Here is a 21,335-nt window from a genome sequence, read left to right as displayed (position 1 = left end):
TAAGATCTTTCTGGTCTGATTTAATTTTTTCTTTAAAACAACATAGTGCACCTAAATCTGAGATGTTTTTTAAAGTACTGCTTAGCTTGCTTTTCAAAAACCACATATAAGTTTTGAGTGGCTAGATTCAGCTTTGTGGATAATGTTACTTTCCTAAAATGATCAAAACATTGATTTTATATCATTCTTTCTGTTTACTACTCTTATTTAGGAAACCAAAGAGCATATCTTTCCAACAGAAAAATAAATTTCAGAGTGAATGTTAACAATATACCTGCATACATCTCTCTCTATGTGCTTGTGTCGGGGGGACACGCCTGACAGATATTCTCAGGGGGAAAATACCCCTCTTCAGTGCACGTTTTACGTCATCAAAGCCAACCAATGACAGCTCAGCTACGCGCTGCACGTGCTCGCCCGCTGAACCAATGAAACGCCTCAGTGGCTGGTTGCTAAGAGACGCGATGTGTCCATGTTGCCGAGGTACAAGGAAGACGATATCTCCATGCATATTAGACAGTTAAAACAGAAAAAAAAGTATTTTTAGCGTCATAAATGAAACAATACTTTTAACCTAGAGTGTCCGGAAGCTACCAGCTGTAATGGTGAAGTTGAGGGCGAGGTGTCTGCTTATCGGTAAGGTTTTTTAACAGTCAGTCCATCTGTCTGCTACATGGTTAACGGTACGAGGGCTAACGTTAAAGCTAACAAGTCGACTGCTAAACATTTCGGCCTAAAACAATCGTATTACGTCTAAAATTATGTTTGTTTACGTATCGCAAGGGTTTGTCACATTAAGTGTGCAAAGAACAACAATTTGCGAGCTTTGTTGTTTTCAGTACCACTGATATTAGCTTGATGTTACCTGACCTCGGGTGTTGGCATCACAGAAGAAGTCATTAATGCTAACATTAGTAGACATTTGATTTGACACTAAACAAGTGCTTGTAAATGTGGCCGTATTCGTTTATTCTACCTTATAATTCCGTATTGCCCAGCTTGCAAACTCCATCTGACAAATAAAGGAAGGTGCATGATAAGTCCATGCACTCAGAACAGCATTATATCATTCTGTCTCTGTCTGTCTTTCTGTGTGTATGTGCGTGTTTCTGTAGGAGATGCTGCTGTGGGGAAAAGTGCACTTTCCCATATTTTCCACAGTGATGGCAGTCTCTTCCAGAAGAACTACAGCATGGTGAGAGCATCACCGGGAAAGGAATAAAGCGCTGATGCTGTAACACATTTCACAGCAAGGGCATGCACTACCAAATCCACTGCAGTGTGTGTGGAGAACGCTCCTCATATTAATAAGGATGTACTCTATTGTAATCGTATCACACAGTCATAACAGAGGAGTTGAGTTGTAAGACAACTGTTTGAGGGATTTAGGGATTTGGTAGTGCTCCGAGTCAGGAACTAGCCACGGGCTAATATATTTACATTCAGGAGGGGTAAGAAGACGAAGCAGCTCATGAAGTTTTAGTCTAGCTCTTTGCTAGTCCAAAATAGACAACAAAATGTTGGGGTTAAACTGATCTATGTGCTTTGAAGTAGTGCAATATTGATCAAATATACAGTTGTTCAGTCCTGCCCGGTGTTACAGCAGTTAATCAGCAAAGTCTGCTGCTTTAGTTTTACACGTTTTACTCGTTTTGTTCAGTCATACCTGGAGAGATCTGAGCATGCTCCATTGTAGAAACAGACAGCACAGGTAAACAACAGTACACTATGCATTATGGGACATAGAGTAATGTAGTTTTGCAAAATTAATCATGTATAGCCACATATTTCAAATTTACAAAATCAATCAATACTTTTATATTTACTTTTAATACTTGAAATATCCACGTTAAAGCAGAAATGGAGAAACCTTTCAACTTTCACCCTCTGAGCGTTTCCATGTTGGGAATCTGTTGGCACCACTGTTGCAAAGACAGTTTTAGCATCATGGCTACAGCTAGCAGCCTTGCTACTGTCCAAAGTATAAAAAAAACAACATAAAAATTCCATCTGTACTTAGTAACCCTGATCTCAGTGTAATGAGAAAGGCAGATTAAAGTCAGTTGTATTAATAAGCAGGCAGCTTTTGTTACAGTCTGATTTAGTGGAACAAATGATGGTTTTGAACTGTCTCAAGACCCGGAAATGCATAATAACAGGGGAACAGACTTTCACACAACACTGGAGCGCTCTCCTCCTGTTTTACCTTGGTTTCTATCACTTTCTCTCTTCACCTTCCTTACCTCTTTCATTAGCTGGGTTCTTTTTATTTTGCACAGTCAATTTAGTTGTTCCACTATTACCTGGGGTTAGTGACCGGGGAAAACAATGCCTTTTCCTGTTTTGGTTATTCAATGGCAGATGTGCCTCCTTTGTGCCATAACTGCCCGTTATTTGTCTAGGGAAAAATCCAGCCCATTTGCAGACCGAATTGCATAATGTCCTGCAGACATTACACTGTGCAATCAGTATTTACTTCAGAAATGATAGATTAAAGCAAAACATTGTCTATTGCCAGTTTAATATTGGGTAATTTTGCCTGAGGTCATAAGATTTTGGCAAGGTGTATCAGTTGCAAATCATCGAGACTGTAGTCAGTGATAACATGATCCTATTACATAAGTAGTTTCTTGAGTTGAACTGCTCGCCAGCTTTTCAAGGACCTGCAGAGGTCTCTTAAATCTTCTACAGGAATCACTGAAGTGCTAAACAGCATAATGTAACAATTAATGCTGATGCAGAGAAGGCTAATCTGCATTATTTATGCTAATCTGCATGAGGGAGGGAACTGTGTCATTAACCTGACTCAGTGATAAATGGGGTCATGGCTGCTCACTGATTCTCTCCGGCAAAGTTTCAAGGGCTGCTGACTAAATGACACAAGTGAATGCAGGTGCAGTGCATGCATTCGTGAACATAAATATGTGCGCTAGCGCAACCTCTGCACATTAATTCATGAGCATACTATTAAGCTCTGTTGCTGGTTAGTGTAGAGAACAGGTCGGTGGGTAAAATACTGGACAAGAGCTGTGTGTGTGTTTGTGTGTGTGTGTTTGTTCAGCTCCTGTTGTATCAGCAGTATTGGGGGTTTTGAGGTGACAGGAACGTCGATAATTAATACAGCAGGATTCTGGAACGCCACCAGAACAGGTACTTAACAAGCCTGCACACACACTGTACAACAGTGTTGAGTTTCTCCATACTGCATAGACCTTTACCCACTCATTTGTGATGCTGTGCGTGTCTGTTCGTGTTCAGCTAGTAGAGTATTAAAAGTGTAGAAACGCGCCGCGATAGTGCTGCATTTTTAATTTGCACTGGCTAAGTATGCAGTATGAAACTCCACGCAAGCCTGAACACATCTGTACTGTTGCATAATATGAAGATATACAAACAAATAGATAAATACAGAACATTCAAGTGCAATTCTGTAAGAAAAAAAAAAAATCATGCAATATAGAACTGAGAAGGGCTGTCGTGTTGAAAGTAAGGGGAGATGCATGCAGGTTAGGATGTGAACCAGTAGACCGAGACCCCTGCGTCCACCAGACTCCCCTTTATTAGCTGGATGCACTGAAACAAATGCTCATGGGAAAGTGCTGGTCACGCTCTCTGCTGTTGCTATGCAACTGTTAAAACACCTATCTGACGCCAGCCACTTGCTCGATATTAGTTGAAATATTTTTAACTTTTAACTCCTATCTGCTCACTTGGCACCAAGTGCTGCATGTAAGACAACTTACACCATCCAAACCTTTGGAGCTGTTTACTACAAATGTATTTAGAATATATATGCATGTACTTCAATTTAAATTGCAACCTGAACATTTAAGAGATTTTGAGAAACATCTCTGCAACGACCGGTTGGATTTACTTTGAAGTTTAGTACTACCTCAGATGCAGAAGTCCCACTCCCAACAACAATCCATCGCAGTGTTTCATTTCGACACCGTCACATGCCAGTTTGGAAGACTGTACATCCAACCCAACCACTGACCTTACCACATGTACCAAAATCTGTCAAGGATTTCCACTATAGAAATATCAAAATCAGACTGGACAGACTGACATGCAATTTACTGAGCACATTCATGCTCCCGAGGACATAAACCCTTTCAATTTATACTTAGTTTCTCTGTTACACTTCGGGCAATGAGGCTCTGATAGGGCTCTACAAAGAACAAAATTGTCTATACTGTTTTGTACACCACTATAAACACATCACTTAACACTCATGATATTATCAATATTCATTATAAGCATTAGTAAATGTATCAGGTTGGCTTTTGTCTGTGAGATTTCCACTGCAGATGGGAGCAGGGAACAGCGTGTCCTTCCCATTGTGACTAATGCGAAAAAGAAACCAGCCCCTGCGAAGAGTTATTCCTTGTGCAGACACCTAAGTCATCCCTCATGTTCCTCAACTTTTGATTTTGAAGGGTAGCGAAGGCTGTCGGCCATTCTGCTCACGTCCTCCTTTGAAAATGTCAGACGGCCCGTTAGCAATATTCCAAGCTTATTTGTTACTAATAGGCCCTCATTGACATTCCAGCGAGAGGCTTCCTATGCATCACACCAGCTCATTAGACCGCTCCTAAGCAGGACCGCCTCATCGTTTCTCTGTGTGTGTGTGTGTGTGTGTGTGTGTGTGTGTGGATGCTGGTTTATGAACCGTTTTTTGTGTATGAATCAGGTAAATGTTGGTCTATGGTGTGTGCGTGTGTGTGCGTGTGTGTTTCACAGAGGCAGTGAGTGCGAAAAGTATGTGTGTGTGTTTTCAGCGTTTTACTCTCTGGCATTTGACACGCTCGGTTAAGTGTGAGCTCAGGAGATCAGATCAATTTTAGAGTTTGGTGCTGATGTGAAGAAACCTCGACTTGCCTCTTCAAGGTCACCACTGATCTCATACCAGAGGATGCACGGTGGCGAAAGGCAGCCTGCAACCATCCAGTCCACTTAGGACTTCATTAGATCTCAAAGCTTGTGAAGAACGTGCATCTGTGATAAGAGCATATTTATCGTATCCTCCTTGCCCTCTACTGCCTGCAGTCTGTCTCCTTTTTATATCTACCTCCTCCATTTGCCCTGTATTCATTTTCCAAAATCTTAACTTCTTATGACTCCAACCTCTGCACCAAAGCTCAAACAAGTACTTTTTCTTTTTCTTATAGTCCTCCAAAAGACACTTACCAGCCGCAACTGTCAGAATAGTTTTGCATGTTTAGTCAGATTCATAATTGTCTGTTGTAATAACTTATTCTTTGATCAAACGCTTCCTTCAAATTGAAATTTTTCGGTAAAACTGTTGTCGTACAGCTGATTAGGGGTGGACAGCATTCAACATTGAAATTATTGCGTCATTTGGCGAAGCTAAAATCAATATTTTTGTATTAACATCGTGACTACTTGTCAATGTGTGTCTGAAATTTGCTGCTTGTAGCGACAATCTACAGATAAGCTGCTCTACAGATGTTTGTGTCGTTTAACTCAGTGTATGGATTTTCTGGCATCCGAACGTTCCTGTTTTTTGGTCAGTCACGACAGCTCTCATGAGTGTCGTTCGTAGCTGCAGCAAACAGCTGTTTTTTATTGAAAAAACTTGTTGTACTCTTCCTTTCATGCACCAAACGGCAGACAGACAAAGTTAGTAACTAGCTGGTGAACATAGAGCCAAATATTGGGTGATAGTTGGTGGAGAGTGAATATTAATACATATATTCATCTGATGGACACGAGCACCACTCTTGATAAATAATAGTATTGGTCCGTCTCTGTTAGATGTGTAAGGCTTCCTGATATGGATTTTTTTTCCCAGCCAATACTAATAACTTATAATTACCTGCTTCTAAAGGCCAATATGGTAACATAACCAATAACTTTGCATTTTTTGTATTGTAAAAACAAGTTCCTAACCTGTAGTTTGTACACCTCTGAGGGTAAGAAAGCCTTAGTGAGCAAAACCTCTAATAAGATTTCTTGAGTTTAAACTCTCAGCCCTTCTCCATCCTCTCTGAACCTTTGTGGAACATGTATTGCAAAAAGCAATCGTGTTGTCTTCCTCTGACACCAAAAACAAACTGGCGATGACACGTTTGGCTCTCAGGTTCATCCAGGTGCACCTGAGTCTTGTTGCTGCATCACTAATTTGGCTTGGCCTCTCTCCCAAGCCTTCTCTCCTGTGCCTCCATGACTCTGAATCTTAATGTTGTTCATGTCTCAATAAAGAAGAAATGCCGTTGCCGTTGAACTGGAATTACCTAGAAGTGGATTAGGGGTGGGTATTGGCAAGAACCTCACGATACGATACGTATCACGATACTTTGGTCACGATACGATACGTATCACGCTATTGCGATATAAATAAAGATGAAAACACAAGTACCTGTATATGTACATCAGATGATTGATCAGAGGACAAATTGAGTCAAAACTATTTCATTCAAAACAGCCTCTCCATTTCATTAATTCCCATGAAATTTCCGGGCAGTAATATTCTCTTTGTCCAGCTCGTTGTTCTTGCTATTTCTCTTAACTTTGAAGCCAAAGTGCTTCCAAACGTCAACTTTAAATTGCGGAGGCGTTGTTAACTTGCTATCCATTTTGCAAAGACCTCAGCCACTCTCTCTACTACAGAAATACACCCTCCGCACAGCAGAGTTGCTCTTTAGCGCCACCTACCGGAGTGCAGGTGCGGAAGTCGTACTGCATTCACAACGCGTCTAAACATGAATCATATTTTTTTTTTTTAAATCGATCTTTGGAGTTGAAAAATCGATATTGTATTGGGTGGCAAAGTATCGTGATATATTGCCGTATCGATATTTTTACCCACCCCTAAAGTGGATGTCCCTTCTGTAATTTTAACTGGTGAGACAGTTAAGACCAGCTGAGAGAGGGTAATGGGTTTTGCTTTGGTCAAAATGTCTAATGAGAAATAATATCCGATTTTCAGTACAGACGGAGTGAAAACAGCATTCTGCACTTATTCTTTTTCTTCCACGTGTTTATTGGCAGATTGCAAACCAGTGTTAAAGACGCATACTGCCCCTAACTGTATCGAGTGTGTGGATGCTGTGCATGTTACGTCAATGAAAGCAATTTGCCTTCATATTGTTAGCTCCATTCACTGACGATAATTTTCATCATCAAGCGATATACAGTTTACATTTTCCAGTATCGGGCCAGTAATGTATTGGAATTTTATTTTCAGCTTGTTACCACTGCTGTGAGATCGCCGAAAGATCGATTAAAGTGGACGTAAAAGAAACTGTTTGATGGAAAAACATTTTATTATTCTTATATTATTGTGGGATCTGACTGTGATTTGTCATTTTGATTTTCAGCACAAATTGCCAGCCTGGGTAACAACCATGCATAAATGTATCTGGTGCCTCTCCGGTTTTCATTAACAATTAAAGACTCTCACTATGTCTTAATTGAACGAACGGGCCTTGTATCAATCTTAGACTTAAACAGACCCGGTCGTCCCCTCCCTACAGGCATTTTTTTCCTTTATTGAGACATGAAGAAAAATACGATTCGGAGTAACGGAGACACAGGAGAGAAGGTTTGGAAGAGACGCTGCTTTCAAGCCAAGCCAAGCTGCTAATTAGTGATGCTCATGTTTGGACATTAACAATAAATCAAACCAGACAGTTTGTTGTGCTGCTGTGTATGGTGTCAACTCTGTGACAGCCAGAATGTCTCTTCTCTTCTCTTCTCTAAAACGCATGCTGACGGGAAGGATCAGCTACAATCTGATTCGATTAACTGCAGCTTTTGGAGAAAATGCACGAAGCAAAAGTAAAAGAAAATTGAGGAAATGTAGACAAAAATACACTCACCACAGTACGGTATTTTGTATTTAATATATGCTGTTTCATACAGTCACATTGTACAAATAAAAGACAGAGACGTGGCCTGCAGGCTTCTTAAAAGGTCTTTCAGCTTGACATTACAACAGCAGCATTATAATTCACATCTCGACTGTGTTTGTTATTGGCAGACGAGCGGTGTGGAGCTGCTAATGAAATGTGTGAACATCCCAGAGACCAACGACAGCGTGGTGAGTCCAGCCATTGTCTCTTCTTCAAACTGTGTCCACCACACTGCTTCTAACTTTTTTTTTTTTTTTTTTTTGTAATAAAAGTCGCTAAATCACTGAAGGCGGGTGGTGAGAACTGGAATCCATTACTGCCCGTGGAAGACGTTTTCCAGGACATTTAATACTGTTAGTTTCTCATCTGTATTCAGTAAGCAATAGGGCAGCCTAGTGGGATGAACGTTAATGGCATTGCCAAAGACAATAGGACGTTTAAAACCGTGTAATTTGACTAAATCTCCGTGTATAACACCTCTTCCCTTCCCTTCCCTTCTCGCCTTTCCCCTCCAGGAGCTCTACATCATAGACTCTGCAGGGAAGCAGACATTAGTCGAAGCCTGCGAAAAAATGGTGAGACTGCTCGCATTTGCATGAAACTAGCGGGTGTCACCATCCAGGGCTGCACATCCTTTCCTACAGTACAAACACGGGGGGGGATACTGAAGAATTATGTATTTTGTCACAGACGAAAAAAAGGAAGTAAGCTGATTCGATACCAACTCGTCTCCCTCTTCTCGTTCTCTGCATGTGACACCTACACAACCCTCCCTCCCCACCACGCCATCGCCCATCACCTTCCCTCCCGCAGTGGGGCGATCTGTCGTTGCTGTGCCTGGTTTTCGACCTGACCAGCGAGCAGTCGTTTGCCAACTGCAGCCACTGGATGGAGAGAGTCCGCGCTCACTGCCAGGGTCGCCACGTTCCAGGTGAGTCCTCTAAAGGGCAGAGCATTTGAGGAGCACCGTCGGAAATGGTTAACTCGCGAAGTCGCTCTCAATTCAGTGCCAGAGTAAAACTTCTCCCCGACTCTACAGTTTCATGACCCCTGACCTTCCTTCTCGTACCGCAATTTATCCAGAATTTGCACAGATTTTCCACTATTCATTATGTGAAGGATGTTCAAGGAGAGTAATATCTGGTAGGGCTGTGAAATAGCTGCATGGTACCAGAGCTTTGAGACTGATACTGGTATTATTATAAAGAATAAAAGCACAGTAATAAACATATACATAATACAAATATTTAATTAGAATACATTAATAATAATAGTTTATTAAATTAATAATCAATAATTACATATTATATCCCTTAAATTACATCTGTGACGAATATGTAGAATAGATGAACGGATGGACACTAATAACAGATCAGCTACGTATGTTGGGACATCTAAAATGAATGTTAATTAATGTAGTAATGTTAATTTCCTTCGTTTAAACATTTCCACCATAAAAATGTCTTACCTTGTACTTTATATAGACAATCAGTTAACAGTACAGGTATTATATTCTCTGCTTTTGCACATTTGTTGTTGTCTGTCTCAGGTGTTCTGGTGGGTAACAAGTCAGACCTGTCTGCCAGAAGAGAGGTCCAGGCCTCCATCGCCCAGGACTGGGCCCAGAGCCAGGGGCTGGAGTACCACGAGACATCAGCTGTGAGTGTGCTTCAGTATGGACGTGTTATTGTGCTCACGTTTGGATTTAAGTGCGCCAAATGGGATGTGTTGTATTTATGCATGAGCGGAGAACACCGTCACTCACCGCTGTCTGCTCGTGTTTGTCTCCCGCAGAAGGAGATGGAGAACTGCGACGCGCCGCTCCTCGCTTTAGCCCGGACCTTCCACGCTCTGTACCAAGAACGCCGCGAGACCATCCAGAACCTGAGTCCCGGCTAGACCCCCCTCTCCCCTCCCCGGTCACACACACACACCTCCGTTTTTCACTCACAGGATAATAGACACAGGATTTCCATTCAGGGAATTTAATACGCTTTCTACATGAAAAGAAAGCCTGTTTTTCTTTTGTACCGCTGAATGGCTTGTTGATATTGGGATGAATAAAAGTTGCTTTTCTATGATAATCGGCGGTAAGGCGTGTTGTCTCTTATCTCCTCGTTCTCCGCACAGATGGAGGGCTTTACTTTCACGGCGATGGTCGGGGTCATTACCAAAATCACAATGGAGACTCCAGCTCATTGTTGAGGAGAGTCTGTACCCTCTTTTCCTCTCCTCTGCAGAGATGTCTGTTCCTGATCTTAGGCGGGACAAAAAGGTTCAAACTCACCCGTATTTATTGCCTCCCCCCCCTCCCCCTTTTTCCATGTTTGCTTGTAATCTCAAAGTCGCTGTGTTCTTGGCCTCAGCTGTCTCTCGTCTGCCTTATTTCCTCATCTCGCGCTGTCCTTCTCTCTCTGTCTCACTTTCTCCTCACTCGCCCTCCCTTCTTGCTGTGTCTTCCCCAATCCTATCCTTTCCCCTTCTCTCTCTCTCTCTCTCTCTCTCTCTCTCTCTATCTCTCTCTCTCTCTCTCTCTCTCTTCTCTCTCCCTCTCTCTCTCTTGTTGTGTTAACTCCCCAGCTGCAGCCCCTCTCACATCATTTCAGGCGTGTCCCCGGTGCGGCGCTAACAACCAGTAATCACCGTTCTAATTAGCGGTCTTCCATTCAAACCAGGTCAAAGCCGCGTCCTTGTTCTCTCTCTCCCCGTCTCTCAGACCAGCTGCCACCATTCAAACGAGGGCGCGCCGGTTCAGGCCAGACACAATGCTTTTTATCTCATTACGCGCTACATCGAAAGTGACTGCGGCATGTAATAATCATGAGACGGTCTCTGTCCTCGTTAGGGAGCGCTGTCACCGAATTTGATTTTTAATTAGGATTCCTCTCAGCTCTCTGTGCCAGTTGCATTTTGGCATTTGTCGAGAAACACCGGCCGTCTTAAAAACCACAGAACTCTTTAATAGTAGAAGTTTTTTTTTCTCCCCCCTCCTGAAAAATTCTTACAGAATCCGTATTTAACATCACGTAATTGTTGTTGCAGCACAATGTTTTTGCACTCCTTGAGTGGGTGATCATAATTATAGCAATTAGGATCTTTCTTCTCCTCTTTCTCTCCGTCCTCATTGTTTTTGCGTCTGTAAAGTCTATTTGTGTGCGCGAGGCTGTCGGCGTATGTTCTCTGGTGCGTCTGCTCGTTCTTTTTTATTCCGCGGCTGACGGGTGCAAAATCCAAATAATTGCAATACTGTCCATCACATTAGGGTGCCTCGTGTACAGCGTCTAGATTACACACCTTCTGCTTTATTCTTCTAGCCCACCAATGTGCATATGAATGTGAGTAATGTGTGTGTGCAGAGTTTCCAGGAGCTCTTACTGACGGAGTAACACAAGCTCTTGACCATCCCCAAAAAAAAAAACACTCAGCAGTATCCTAAAGTCTGTCTTCTATTCATTTAAAATGGAGCATCCTGTCTTGGGTATATAATATAATAACATCTCAGGGTAGACTGCGGGCCGGCACTTATTGCTTTGGGACAGACTTCTTCATTTCCACTGATATTGAGATGGTCGGTCAACAATCGCAGAAATGTTTTGGTGTCTTTATACACTTCTGGCGCGCTCAGTCATCTCTCCCTGCTAAATGCGGTCGTTCGCTCTCAATCATTAGTATTCAGAGCAGGTTTGTTCCCTTGGCGCAGACCTGTAGCACAGCAGGAACAACTGCTGTTGTTCATCTTTTAGCCACAAGAGAGGGCAACGGTGGTCACAGCCACTCCCGTTCAGAGCTGAGAGGGCTGCAGCGGGTGACAGAGGTCAGCTGTGTGATGTTTCTGACTGCGGGATGAACAGGAAGTGGTCCGGCTGTCCACCGAGTGAGTGTGTGTCAGGGTAAAACGAGTAGGCGCTTTTCATTCCACTTACGCAGACCCTGACCACTGCCACTGGACATGGAGATCCGTTTCACTTTGGCTTACAACCACGTTCGACTGAAGATTATTTTATGATATACAGTAATTAATGCGGGGTCTTTTTCGCAGTACTCAGCAGACCACTAATGAATGCTTTAAAACTGCTCAAGCCTCGCATCGTAATGCTTACATGTGCCATCCGGGCGGTTGCTTTTATTCAAAGCATAGCGTAAGTGCCTGCATTTGATCATGCATGGCCCCAGTGGGCGCACAAGTGCTGTACTATATAATGGTGCCATGCTCTATCAAGTGATTAAAATAGGGAGTGACAAAAAGGTTGCATACTCTTAAAGGAAAGGTTCACCCAGAAATGAAAACTCAGCCATTATCTACTCGCCCTCGGGCCGATGAACAGCTGGGTGAAGTTTCATCGTCCACAGAACTTTTCCGAAGCTGCACAGCGAAACAGCTTTGAGGCATTTTCCTCAAGAACTGAAGTAGGTGGGGACTTATTTTAAAACAACCCCAAAAATATATACATATAATATGTACAGCTCGTCCCGCATAATCCAACTCTCTGGAAGCCACGAGGTCCCACTTTGATTTAAACAGTTGTAATTTACCACTTCAGATGGAGTGTGCGTTTACACTTTTAGCATAACAGCTACGGTGAAGATTTTGTCTCGAAAAGGGTGAAAATAATGTCTTATTAAATGATTTTTTCATCTTATCATCACTATAAACTCTACATACCAGGAAAAAATTGGGAGCGTCTCGTCTTTCTGCATTTTTTTAGTGCAAATAAATGAGTGTTTCTCCTGCTGTTACCGTGTTACGGAGCAGGATCTGTCATCTGTGCAGCCGCTCGTCTGGTCGCACTTTGATCGTTCTCATATGAATATTAAATAAGTAATCCAGCGTCATATAAAGAGGTCGGCTAGTGTTTTAGATTTACACTGACAGGTCAGAACTGATCGGTCACACTGTTAAAGCAGTGCATACGAAGTGCATACAAAGTGTCAGCTGTGCGGTACATCTAAAGGAGTCGTGGACCAAAGCATCTGTGAGCTGAGCCAACATCTGCAGACACCTGCTGCGAAACCTTCAAACATAAACCGTCATTCATTTGGTATTGACAGGTGATCACGGTGAATCAAAAGTGGAGTAATATATTGGATTGCTGCATTAAAAATCTTCTCACGTGCTGCAAATGCCAAATGTTGAGCAAACACCTCAAGCACTAATCACAGTGTTGGGATAAACTCATTTATTTGTACTCAGATTACCTAGAAATGTCACGCAGCCACGTGTGCACATTTTACAAATGATGCTCGCCGCGCTCTTTATTACATCGACAACTGCAGTCGGTCGCAGCGCACCGTGCATTTCCACACCTCGTATCTGTGCGAGGTCTGAGTCTCCGCTTCAGGACTTCTGGGTTTTATTTCAGCAATATTTCACCGCAGCGCTCCTCGCCCAGACAAACAGAGGGTTTGTATTCATGACCCAGCCTGAGCACAGGGCGCAGAGTTCCAGCTCAGATCTCACACCTACACTCGCTTCGTTTGCTGCGCATCACCTCTTTTGCCTGTCTGCTGATTTGCCTCACTTATTTTGTCCATTCGATCATCAACACTTTGAGTTTTTAAGTAACGGCTTCCTGCCTGCATTTTCCCATGTTCCTTTGCAGTTTATATCAAGTCGTGCCCCGTAGCGATACGACCACATTATTCCATTATACAGTAATTGTAAATTATGCTAACTCATATTAATGTAGTAATTTGATTGAATTGACCTCAACCTTGGTTTCTGTCTCTCCTGCTCTGTGTGTCTGTCTGTCTGTGTGTGTGTGTGTGTGTGTGTGTGTGTGTGTGTGTGTGTGTCTAAGCATGGCCTGTTCCATAGCCCCTAACTGTCCATGACCTAAAAAGCTTGCTAATTGCAGGTGAGGGAGGACACAGCAGCTGTTCCCCCAGATCTGCTACCCTCCTGTCTCAACTGCAGCGTGACAAAAATTACCCACAATGCCTCCAAGTTCGCCCGCATTATCACAATTAATTTTGTTATCATTAGGTTCTGCCGAAAACCATGATGCCCTGTGTTGGGGGAAAAAAAAAGGATTAGGTAACCTGTATGGGCTATATGTGAAAATATATTGTAATATAGTTTTTGAAATGACTAAGAAGTCTATGTGTTGTGCCGTCTGTGTGTCGTGTACTCAAAAATAACTCTGAGTTATGTAGTATGAATTGAAACAGACAGCTAATTAGTGGGTCCCATTCATTTTTAATTGTTACCCCTTAAAGGAATAGTTCACGTTGCTCCATTTCTAGTATGGAGACAGATTTGAGAATCGGTGTTGCATCTGTCTGTTTTGCAGTTGGCCAGTTAGCTTAGCATAGCATAAAGACTTGAAAAAAAAGTGGGAACAGCTTGCCTGGCTCCGTCCACTGAGCTGGGCTGAAGTGCAAATATGACGATGTGTGCTGAACATCCCCACTGAGTTCTACCAACCCTGAGATTTAAGTCTCTCCAGATTTTACACTATCCATTGTCTTCTCAGTTGCAGATCAATCAAGAAGTGGTAAGCCTTTCTTTTACAGTCCCCTAATTACCAGGTATTTACCTGGTAAATGAATGGTAACACAAAAGTGTTGCTAGGTAATTACCAATGGTAGTAAGAAAGTAAATACAATGAAACTATGGCCAAAATATTGCGCATTTACCTGATAACTATATGGTAAATTATAGTGTGTTATTGGGTAATTACTGCTGGTAATAAGCAGTAAATATATGGTAACAAAAATGTGTGACTAGGTATTGTATTTACTCTTTATTACCATTGGTAAATACCGAGTAACACGTTTGTGTTACGATGAATTTAGCAGGTAAATACCTGGTAGGCTTACCCAAGAAGCTATGAAATGATAGCAGTTTGTCAGATTCCCTGTGTTTGTAGGACTTAAAACCTGGAACACATCCCAAGTGAGATGTCAGAGGCCAAATGGTCACCAGTATATAGACAGGTGTTGACAGGTAGATAAATGAGCTTCAACATTGAGACGCTTCATGAAGTCCTGGACCTCCCCAAGTGTTAGTCAGGCTGTAATGAATCATTGGAATGAATAAGTCTACAGCCTTTTAAAAAGAAATATACATACCTGCCAACCGGCTGTTGAAAAAGGGGGATATTTTCTGGGGTATCGGCAAAAAGCGAACCCTCAACCGGCTCCTTAATCTTAAAAGGGGAAGTGACTCTTGTTCTGCAAATGAGATTGTCAACTGGATTTACCCTCCATTATGTTCATGGCGCTTCCACTCTCGTCGAAGATTTATGTTCCATATACTTTGGCGAGGTCATCGAGTTCGAAGCGCTGATGTGATAACATCATCGTGTACCTCCACGCCAGAGGGGGGCAGTGTGGCGCTGCTTGAATCGGGCTGCCCGAGCGCTCCACTCCCTTTTCTCTCTCCTCTCCTCCCCTCCCCTCCCTCCTCTTCCCTCCCTCGCTCGCTCGCTCGCCTCTCTTCAGTGATCACAGCAGTACTGCAGAGAGACATGCCAGCCACTTTGATCATCGCACCAGGGGAGGAGAGGGAGAGGGGGGAGAGAGAGAGAGGAGGGAGCTAGGGAGGGAAGGAGGGATAGAAAAAGGGAGAGAGAGAGAGCACATAGAGACACATAGAGTATCATGCAGCAGGACAATCGAGGCTGATGTTGAAGAATTTGACATTTATTCCACAGCTGATGGGACGACAGGTCAGCCGGCTACTGGAGAGCCAACGGGGAGTGAATGAATGAAGATGAGAGAGTGAATGAGTGACGGTGAATAGAGAGCGATGGGGCGAGAGTGAATCCGTGGATGACTGAGTAAGAAAGTGCAAAGGACAGAGTGTTCATTGTGGAGCCAGGATTTTAAAAAAAAAACACAGTGTGTAACAGTATTAATAAACCGCACCAACATGTTGCGGTACACACTGTTTGCACCCTCAGGAAGTCACGCCTGTGCTGCAATGTACTGCTGCATTTTTTTCCACCGCTATTAACCCAACAAGCAACTTTAATGTTTTCTGTGAGAGAAAATGTGCAGTATGAGGCGGTGGCGTTGGAGACTCGAGAGCCTTGTCGTTATGATGCAGACCGTCCAACACTTTCCCCGGATATCTTCCGTATTGCGAGGCAATCTCCCATCTCATTGTTTCTCCTGGGAAGCAGAATTTTTCTAACTTTATTATGAATAATCGTCACACACAGATCCATAATTTAGCCAGACACACACATAACGCATCTGTCACTGTAACCTGGCAGCCCACGACCTGATTGAAGTGGCGTGTGCCCAGATGTTAAGTTAACAATCTAAATACGGCAGGTGTACATGTTTGAGTGATATCTGACCCAGGTAGGGCGCTGAGACAAAATATAAACAGGTGAACTACGCTGCGAGAAATAAATGTTTGCGGCAAACTTTTTCCACAATGCTCGATCACCTCTGCTTGTTTATCAGCGATAAATGTGTACTGTTAATAATCGACCCACAACTGGTTGGATACACTCACAAAATTGATCTTCTTCGTCCACAGATATTTTCTTTTACCTGGAAAAAAAATTGTACCTCCTGTCAACCACCTGAACTTCTTTATGAGTTTATCGGCTGTTTGTCAAAACCACAAAGTTTAAATGTGCAGCGATTCTGGAGAAAGACAGTTGATTGTCTCATTATTATGGATCCCACTGATATTCTTCACAAGATCCACCGTACTCTGGCCCTGATGGTTTTTTTTCCCTTTACCTAACCAACCTCATTCCCCCTAAACTGATCCAACCCATTCAACGAGGGCAGCCAGTGACATGCAGTTCGTTTGACGAGCTGGGAATAAGACTCAGAATCACTTTGTGCACATTTAAAGTTCTTGAGTCGCCTGTTATCCCTCAATGCTTTATAACCGCTTCATTCACAGGCTTTGTGTTGCACCGTGTTCACTGGGTCGTAACCATCAGATGAGTTCTTTACTGCTGTGCGTTAAAGGGTTGAATTAATGCGAGTCACCCTTCTGCTGTCTCTCTGTGTTCTCATTTTTCTTACCTGTCCTTCGCTTGTCTCTTGTTTCGCTAAAATGCCTTAAATCCTGATGTAGGTTAAGGTGCTGGTTTCAACTGGACTCTGTTTTAAGACCAAACATGATACAACAGTAGACTCGTTCTGTTCCCTACGGGGGGGTTCAATTTTTATTCGTCATCAGGACTTGATGCATCCAAGTTCAGAATCATTCAGTTTTGGCACCTTGAAAGACATTACGCTTTTTTTTTTTTTTTTAAATTCTCATTTACAACAACACAACGCAAAAACCGAAGAACAAGAAAAAAATGAGACAAAGAAAAAGAGACTAAGGCTGTGTGAGAGTTCAAAGGAACCGAGAAAGTAAAATTAAATGAAAGAGAAAAAATAAAAGGCAAGATAAGATTTTTCTTCTGTTTAAAAAAAGCCTTGATACGTTCTCCAAAGTTTGTTCTTTTTGTTTCAAGCGTAATGAAGCCCCACCCCAGATTACCCACTCGAACAAAAACAAAAAAGAAATGAAAAATTGAAATAGACACAGTACTGTAACATTAATTTCTACTTTGTCACCCCACTGCCCTTACATGGTATCATTGTTCAATTGTTCAAAACATAGGTTCCTTAAAAGCAGATCGGATGATTTTGATTAGCATGCATGTAAATTCTTAATTTTTTGGAGTCACTTAGCTTCACCTCGCTGGTAGCCATGTTCTCTCACGCACTACTTTGTGTCTTTGGCAGTAGTGACATTTTCACTGTCCACAGTCTTTCTTCAAGTTTGCTGAGAGATCCTCCATTACCCAGAGTTCTCTCCTCGCTCCGCCCCTTTATGGAGCCAACAAAAAAAAAAAAAGAAAAAAAGGTGAGGTCAACTTTTTCACCTCTAGTTGACCCTGAACAACGACGGCTGCCAGGGGTTTTCCGGCGGAAGGCCAAAAGATTTTTTTTTTTCGTTGTTGTTGTAAAAGAATGTGATGATGTGTCTAATACTAACCAATATCAGTTTATCAAGTAGGCTGAAGCCTTTTGCCCGTCACATGAGCCAGTCACGATGAATCCTCCCGTCTTGGTTTGGTTTCCATGACGACTTGATTTAGTTTCACTTGTAGGTTGCTTTGTTTTCTTTCTTTTTTTTTTTTCCTTGTTGATATATTTTTTTTTGCGCCAGGGAAGTCTAGTCATGATTTATTAACATATATATTCATATATTTATATATAATCAATACATATATTAACTTATGTGTTTTTTTTCTCCTTTTTTTTTTCTTTTTTGCGGCCTGAATTTGCTCCCTGCTAAAATCCCACACCGCAATGGTTCACAGTATTAATGCGAATAAAGAATGAAATCAAGAAGATACAGCAACTAAAGTAAGGAGTGGGGTTTAAGGGAGGTTAGGGTGTGTGTGTGTGTGTGTGTTGGGGGGGCTCGTGGGATGGTAGTGCGAGGGCGGGATCATAGGCGGGGCTGAGGGGTCAACTACGCCCCCTTTTTCATCAGACTGAGGAAGAGTAAAAAATATAAAGTTCGCCTTTTATCGGGCAGTCTGGCCCAGCCCACCACTCCACGGTTCCACAGCCCCGAGACAGACATCCACCGGCCACCCCCCCCTCCCGAACTCCTCTTTCCCCATCCTCCCCCTCAAATCTTTACAAACATGTTCAAAACTTGTTAAACAATGGTAGATGGGAAAATCATGCATGTTTCTTTTTTTATGCATTTTTTTCTCTGTTTCCTTTTTTTTAAACAGAAACTCAGTGATCATCTGAGGTGCTGTGGAGCGCTCAGAACTTTCCCCCCGCCGCCGCTTACCCCTCACTCCATCTATCCATTTAAGCCTCTTCCCGTCTCCTTACACCGTGATCTGTCTTTTGCCGCCTCCCCCCAAAATTCCCTCTGATTTTTTTTTTAAGTGTCTGAGGTCCCTCTATCAGTTTCATACAGGAGTAGTGCGTCGGTTGGCGGTGTTGCCTGAGTCTTTCAGGTCCTTCGTGATGCAGTTGTGGACCTGCAGGAAGTTGTGGTCCCTCTCCGTGGAGTTATAGGTGGCTGTCGGGGTGCCCGTTTGGCCCTTGGGCAGCGTGTACATGGACAGCTCGGTGGAGGGCAGCGTCCCGAAGGCCTTCAGGCCCACCGGTGATGCCTCGCGGGAGTGCGAGGGATCTGTGGAGCGGGACGAAGAGCGTGAGCGACGTCGATAACGGTAGCGGTAGCTGGGGATGCGCGTGATGGCCGCACCTTGGAGGTAGTCGGCGGCTCGCGCCCCCACTCGGAGCTCCCGATGGCGGTCGATGAACATGTGCACGGCCAGCACACCCACCATTTCGGCCATGATGAAGGAGAGGGCGCCGAAGTAGAAGGACCAGCCGTAGGAGTAGCTGTTCTTCTTGGAGTCACTCTTGGAAGGGTCCCCAGCGTTGGCTGATATGTACACAATGATTCCTATGATGTTGCTCAGGCCTGGGACAAGAAAAGAGGGAGAGAGATAAGATCAAACCTAAAACACAGCCAAACTGTTACTCAAGTAGGCCCACACAATGAACAACCAAAGTCACCACAGCTATTATCTTTGTCAGCTGAAAAACAGGAAGTGTAACATTGTGCGAGTGGTTCACAAATCAATTAAAATTTCAACAGAGGAACTTTTATCTACATGTACGGGAGTTTAGGGGCAAAACAGCCACATTCATGGACAGATTCGACATTTTTCATTGGGCCTTTACTCCACAATGAAAACGTTGGGTGGGCATTTTTAACAGTAAGACAAACCAAACTAACTTCAAAGAACACCAACGAAGGCCGACTGTCGCATCGCCTAATGTCGTCTCTGCCCAAAAAGCTGCGCTTGAATACATTGCAAAGAATACCCTCCATGTTCTGCAACTGTGAGAGGCAATGACTCTCCAAACCACCAGGTGGCGGTGGTCTGTATTCGTCATTCAAGAAGGGAAATCGGAAGACTCAAGACTTATAAGTAGCGGAGTTGATAGAGCGTAAACCTAACCAAGCTTTCTTGCCTCAACCAAACCTAAAACTGCAAGTGTACGATAAAGGTCTTGTTTGTCGCTGGTACGCAACGGTCAAGTTGTGTCAGAGTCACTGACAATCAACCTATCCAGTCGTTTAAGTGGGTGGACGTGATGGCAGAACAGGTACGTTTGAATTTGAACAATTAACTGTTAAGCACACTGACAAAAAACTAGTGCTCACAAAAAAACCAAAGATAAAGAGTCAGCTCGTCTGCTTTGCCAAGTTTCACTCTTCTTCTCTTGTCTCCAGTGGAGCAACCTGCCTCCTTCTTCTTTTCTTCTTCTTTTATTCTGTTTTTCCCGATAGCTTTCTCTCCCTCTTTGAGAAGCAAAATGGGGCAGATTCAACCTTACGTTACTTTCTTATTTTTGAATATCTTTCTCTGCATCTCAGTTGTTCACCCTCCCCAGTCTATGTTCAAATTCACAGCCAACCTCTCTCATCCTGTCTCACCTTTCCTCTCCATTTCTCTTTCCTTTTCCTCCCTCCCCACTTTTTTTTTTTTTTTTTTGGATCATATGTTGACGTTGTCATAAATCATCACTCTGTCTGTTTGTAGCCAGAAATAGACACGCGGACAGACAGAGAGGCAGACAAAAGGACAAACAAGCACACGACGAGTGGAAAACAATACTGTATGAAGACACAGAAAAGCAGACCGAGGTGCGAGGCCTGCGAGGACCTGATTGAGATGGATCAGAGCAGAAGAGTATCAGGGACACCTTATTTTTAGAGTGTAATCCCAGTGGCCTCCTCTTAGCCTAGCAACAGGGCGAGAGAGACAGACACAGTGGGAAAGAGAGTGAGAGAAACAGAGAGAACTGCATCTCTCACTTCTGACTTGGAGGGGGAACTAGTTATCTAGTGCAGCACAGTAGGCCATGGCCTAGAACCAGAGTACAAACACACACATGCATGCACTCGCAAAAAAAAAACACAAAAACTATCCGGCAAAATGGCAACCTGCGCTATCTTTGTCTCCCTAGCTTCGTCCTGAGGCGATCGCTGAACGGAACATGTGAAACGCTACGCAACACATCACCTGCTGGTCAGGGAGCGCTATTTTATTATATTATCTTTTGTTTTTTGTTGCTGCTCCACAAAACAGACATTTGTGTTTATTTCAACTGTTTTGATACTGTGCCTCTTCATCCTCAGCATCTTTTCAGTTTTCTTCTATGCGTATGTGACTGACATTGTGCAGAGCAGAATCAAAAGATGAATGGTGAAGAAACACAAGGAATACAAAAGAAACTTACTTCTATTTGACATGTTATTGATGTGAAAAGTGTAACTTTTAATGACTGACCAACATTTATTTATCAGATGAATTTTGAATTTTCCCAACACTCTACAGAGGATTTTTTCACCTTTCAGCTCTTTGTTTTGGTTGTAATGCCTGCAGCTTTATCAAAGACTCCCCAAAATCATAATATATCTGAAAATAAACTGTTAAAAAAATA

General features: G+C 42.9%; 2 protein-coding genes across 2 annotated transcripts in view; one reads left to right on the top strand and one right to left on the bottom strand.

Moving 5' to 3' along the window:
• The first annotated feature begins 447 nt into the window (after nt 1-447).
• ift27 (intraflagellar transport 27 homolog (Chlamydomonas)) lies at nt 448-9,961 on the top strand. The gene is made up of 7 exons (XM_030395533.1): nt 448-636; nt 1,116-1,195; nt 8,006-8,065; nt 8,393-8,452; nt 8,691-8,808; nt 9,427-9,536; nt 9,672-9,961. The coding sequence occupies exons 1-7, from the start codon at nt 603-605 to the stop codon at nt 9,774-9,776; spliced, it is 567 nt and encodes a 188-aa protein (XP_030251393.1). The 5' UTR covers nt 448-602; the 3' UTR covers nt 9,777-9,961.
• Nucleotides 9,962-16,986: 7,025 nt separating this feature from the next.
• cacng2b (calcium channel, voltage-dependent, gamma subunit 2b) overlaps nt 16,987-21,335 on the bottom strand; it is a 64,201-nt gene continuing 59,852 nt past the window's right edge. Inside the window, exon 4 of the mRNA XM_030433486.1 lies at nt 16,987-19,302. Within this exon, the coding sequence (XP_030289346.1) occupies nt 18,779-19,302 (524 nt within the window). The 3' untranslated portion in view covers nt 16,987-18,778. The remainder of the gene's footprint in view (nt 19,303-21,335) is intronic.

Source organism: Sparus aurata, chromosome 1, assembly GCF_900880675.1.
Source record: "Sparus aurata chromosome 1, fSpaAur1.1, whole genome shotgun sequence".
In the NCBI taxonomy this organism is placed as follows: Eukaryota; Metazoa; Chordata; class Actinopteri; order Spariformes; family Sparidae; genus Sparus; species Sparus aurata.
Note: the sequence above shows the minus strand (reverse complement) of the source record. Positions and strands in the feature narration are given on the sequence as shown.

What these genes read in the sequence shown, in the direction of transcription:
- ift27 (XM_030395533.1), top strand. Translation starts at nt 603, where the DNA reads ATGGTGAAGTTGAGGGCGAGGTGTCTGCTTATCG. An exon ending in GGCGAGGTGTCTGCTTATCG is followed by an intron (nt 637 to 1,115) that starts GTAAGGTTTTTT and finishes GTGTTTCTGTAG; the next exon opens with GAGATGCTGCTGTGGGGAAA. An exon ending in CCAGGGTCGCCACGTTCCAG is followed by an intron (nt 8,809 to 9,426) that starts GTGAGTCCTCTA and finishes TGTCTGTCTCAG; the next exon opens with GTGTTCTGGTGGGTAACAAG.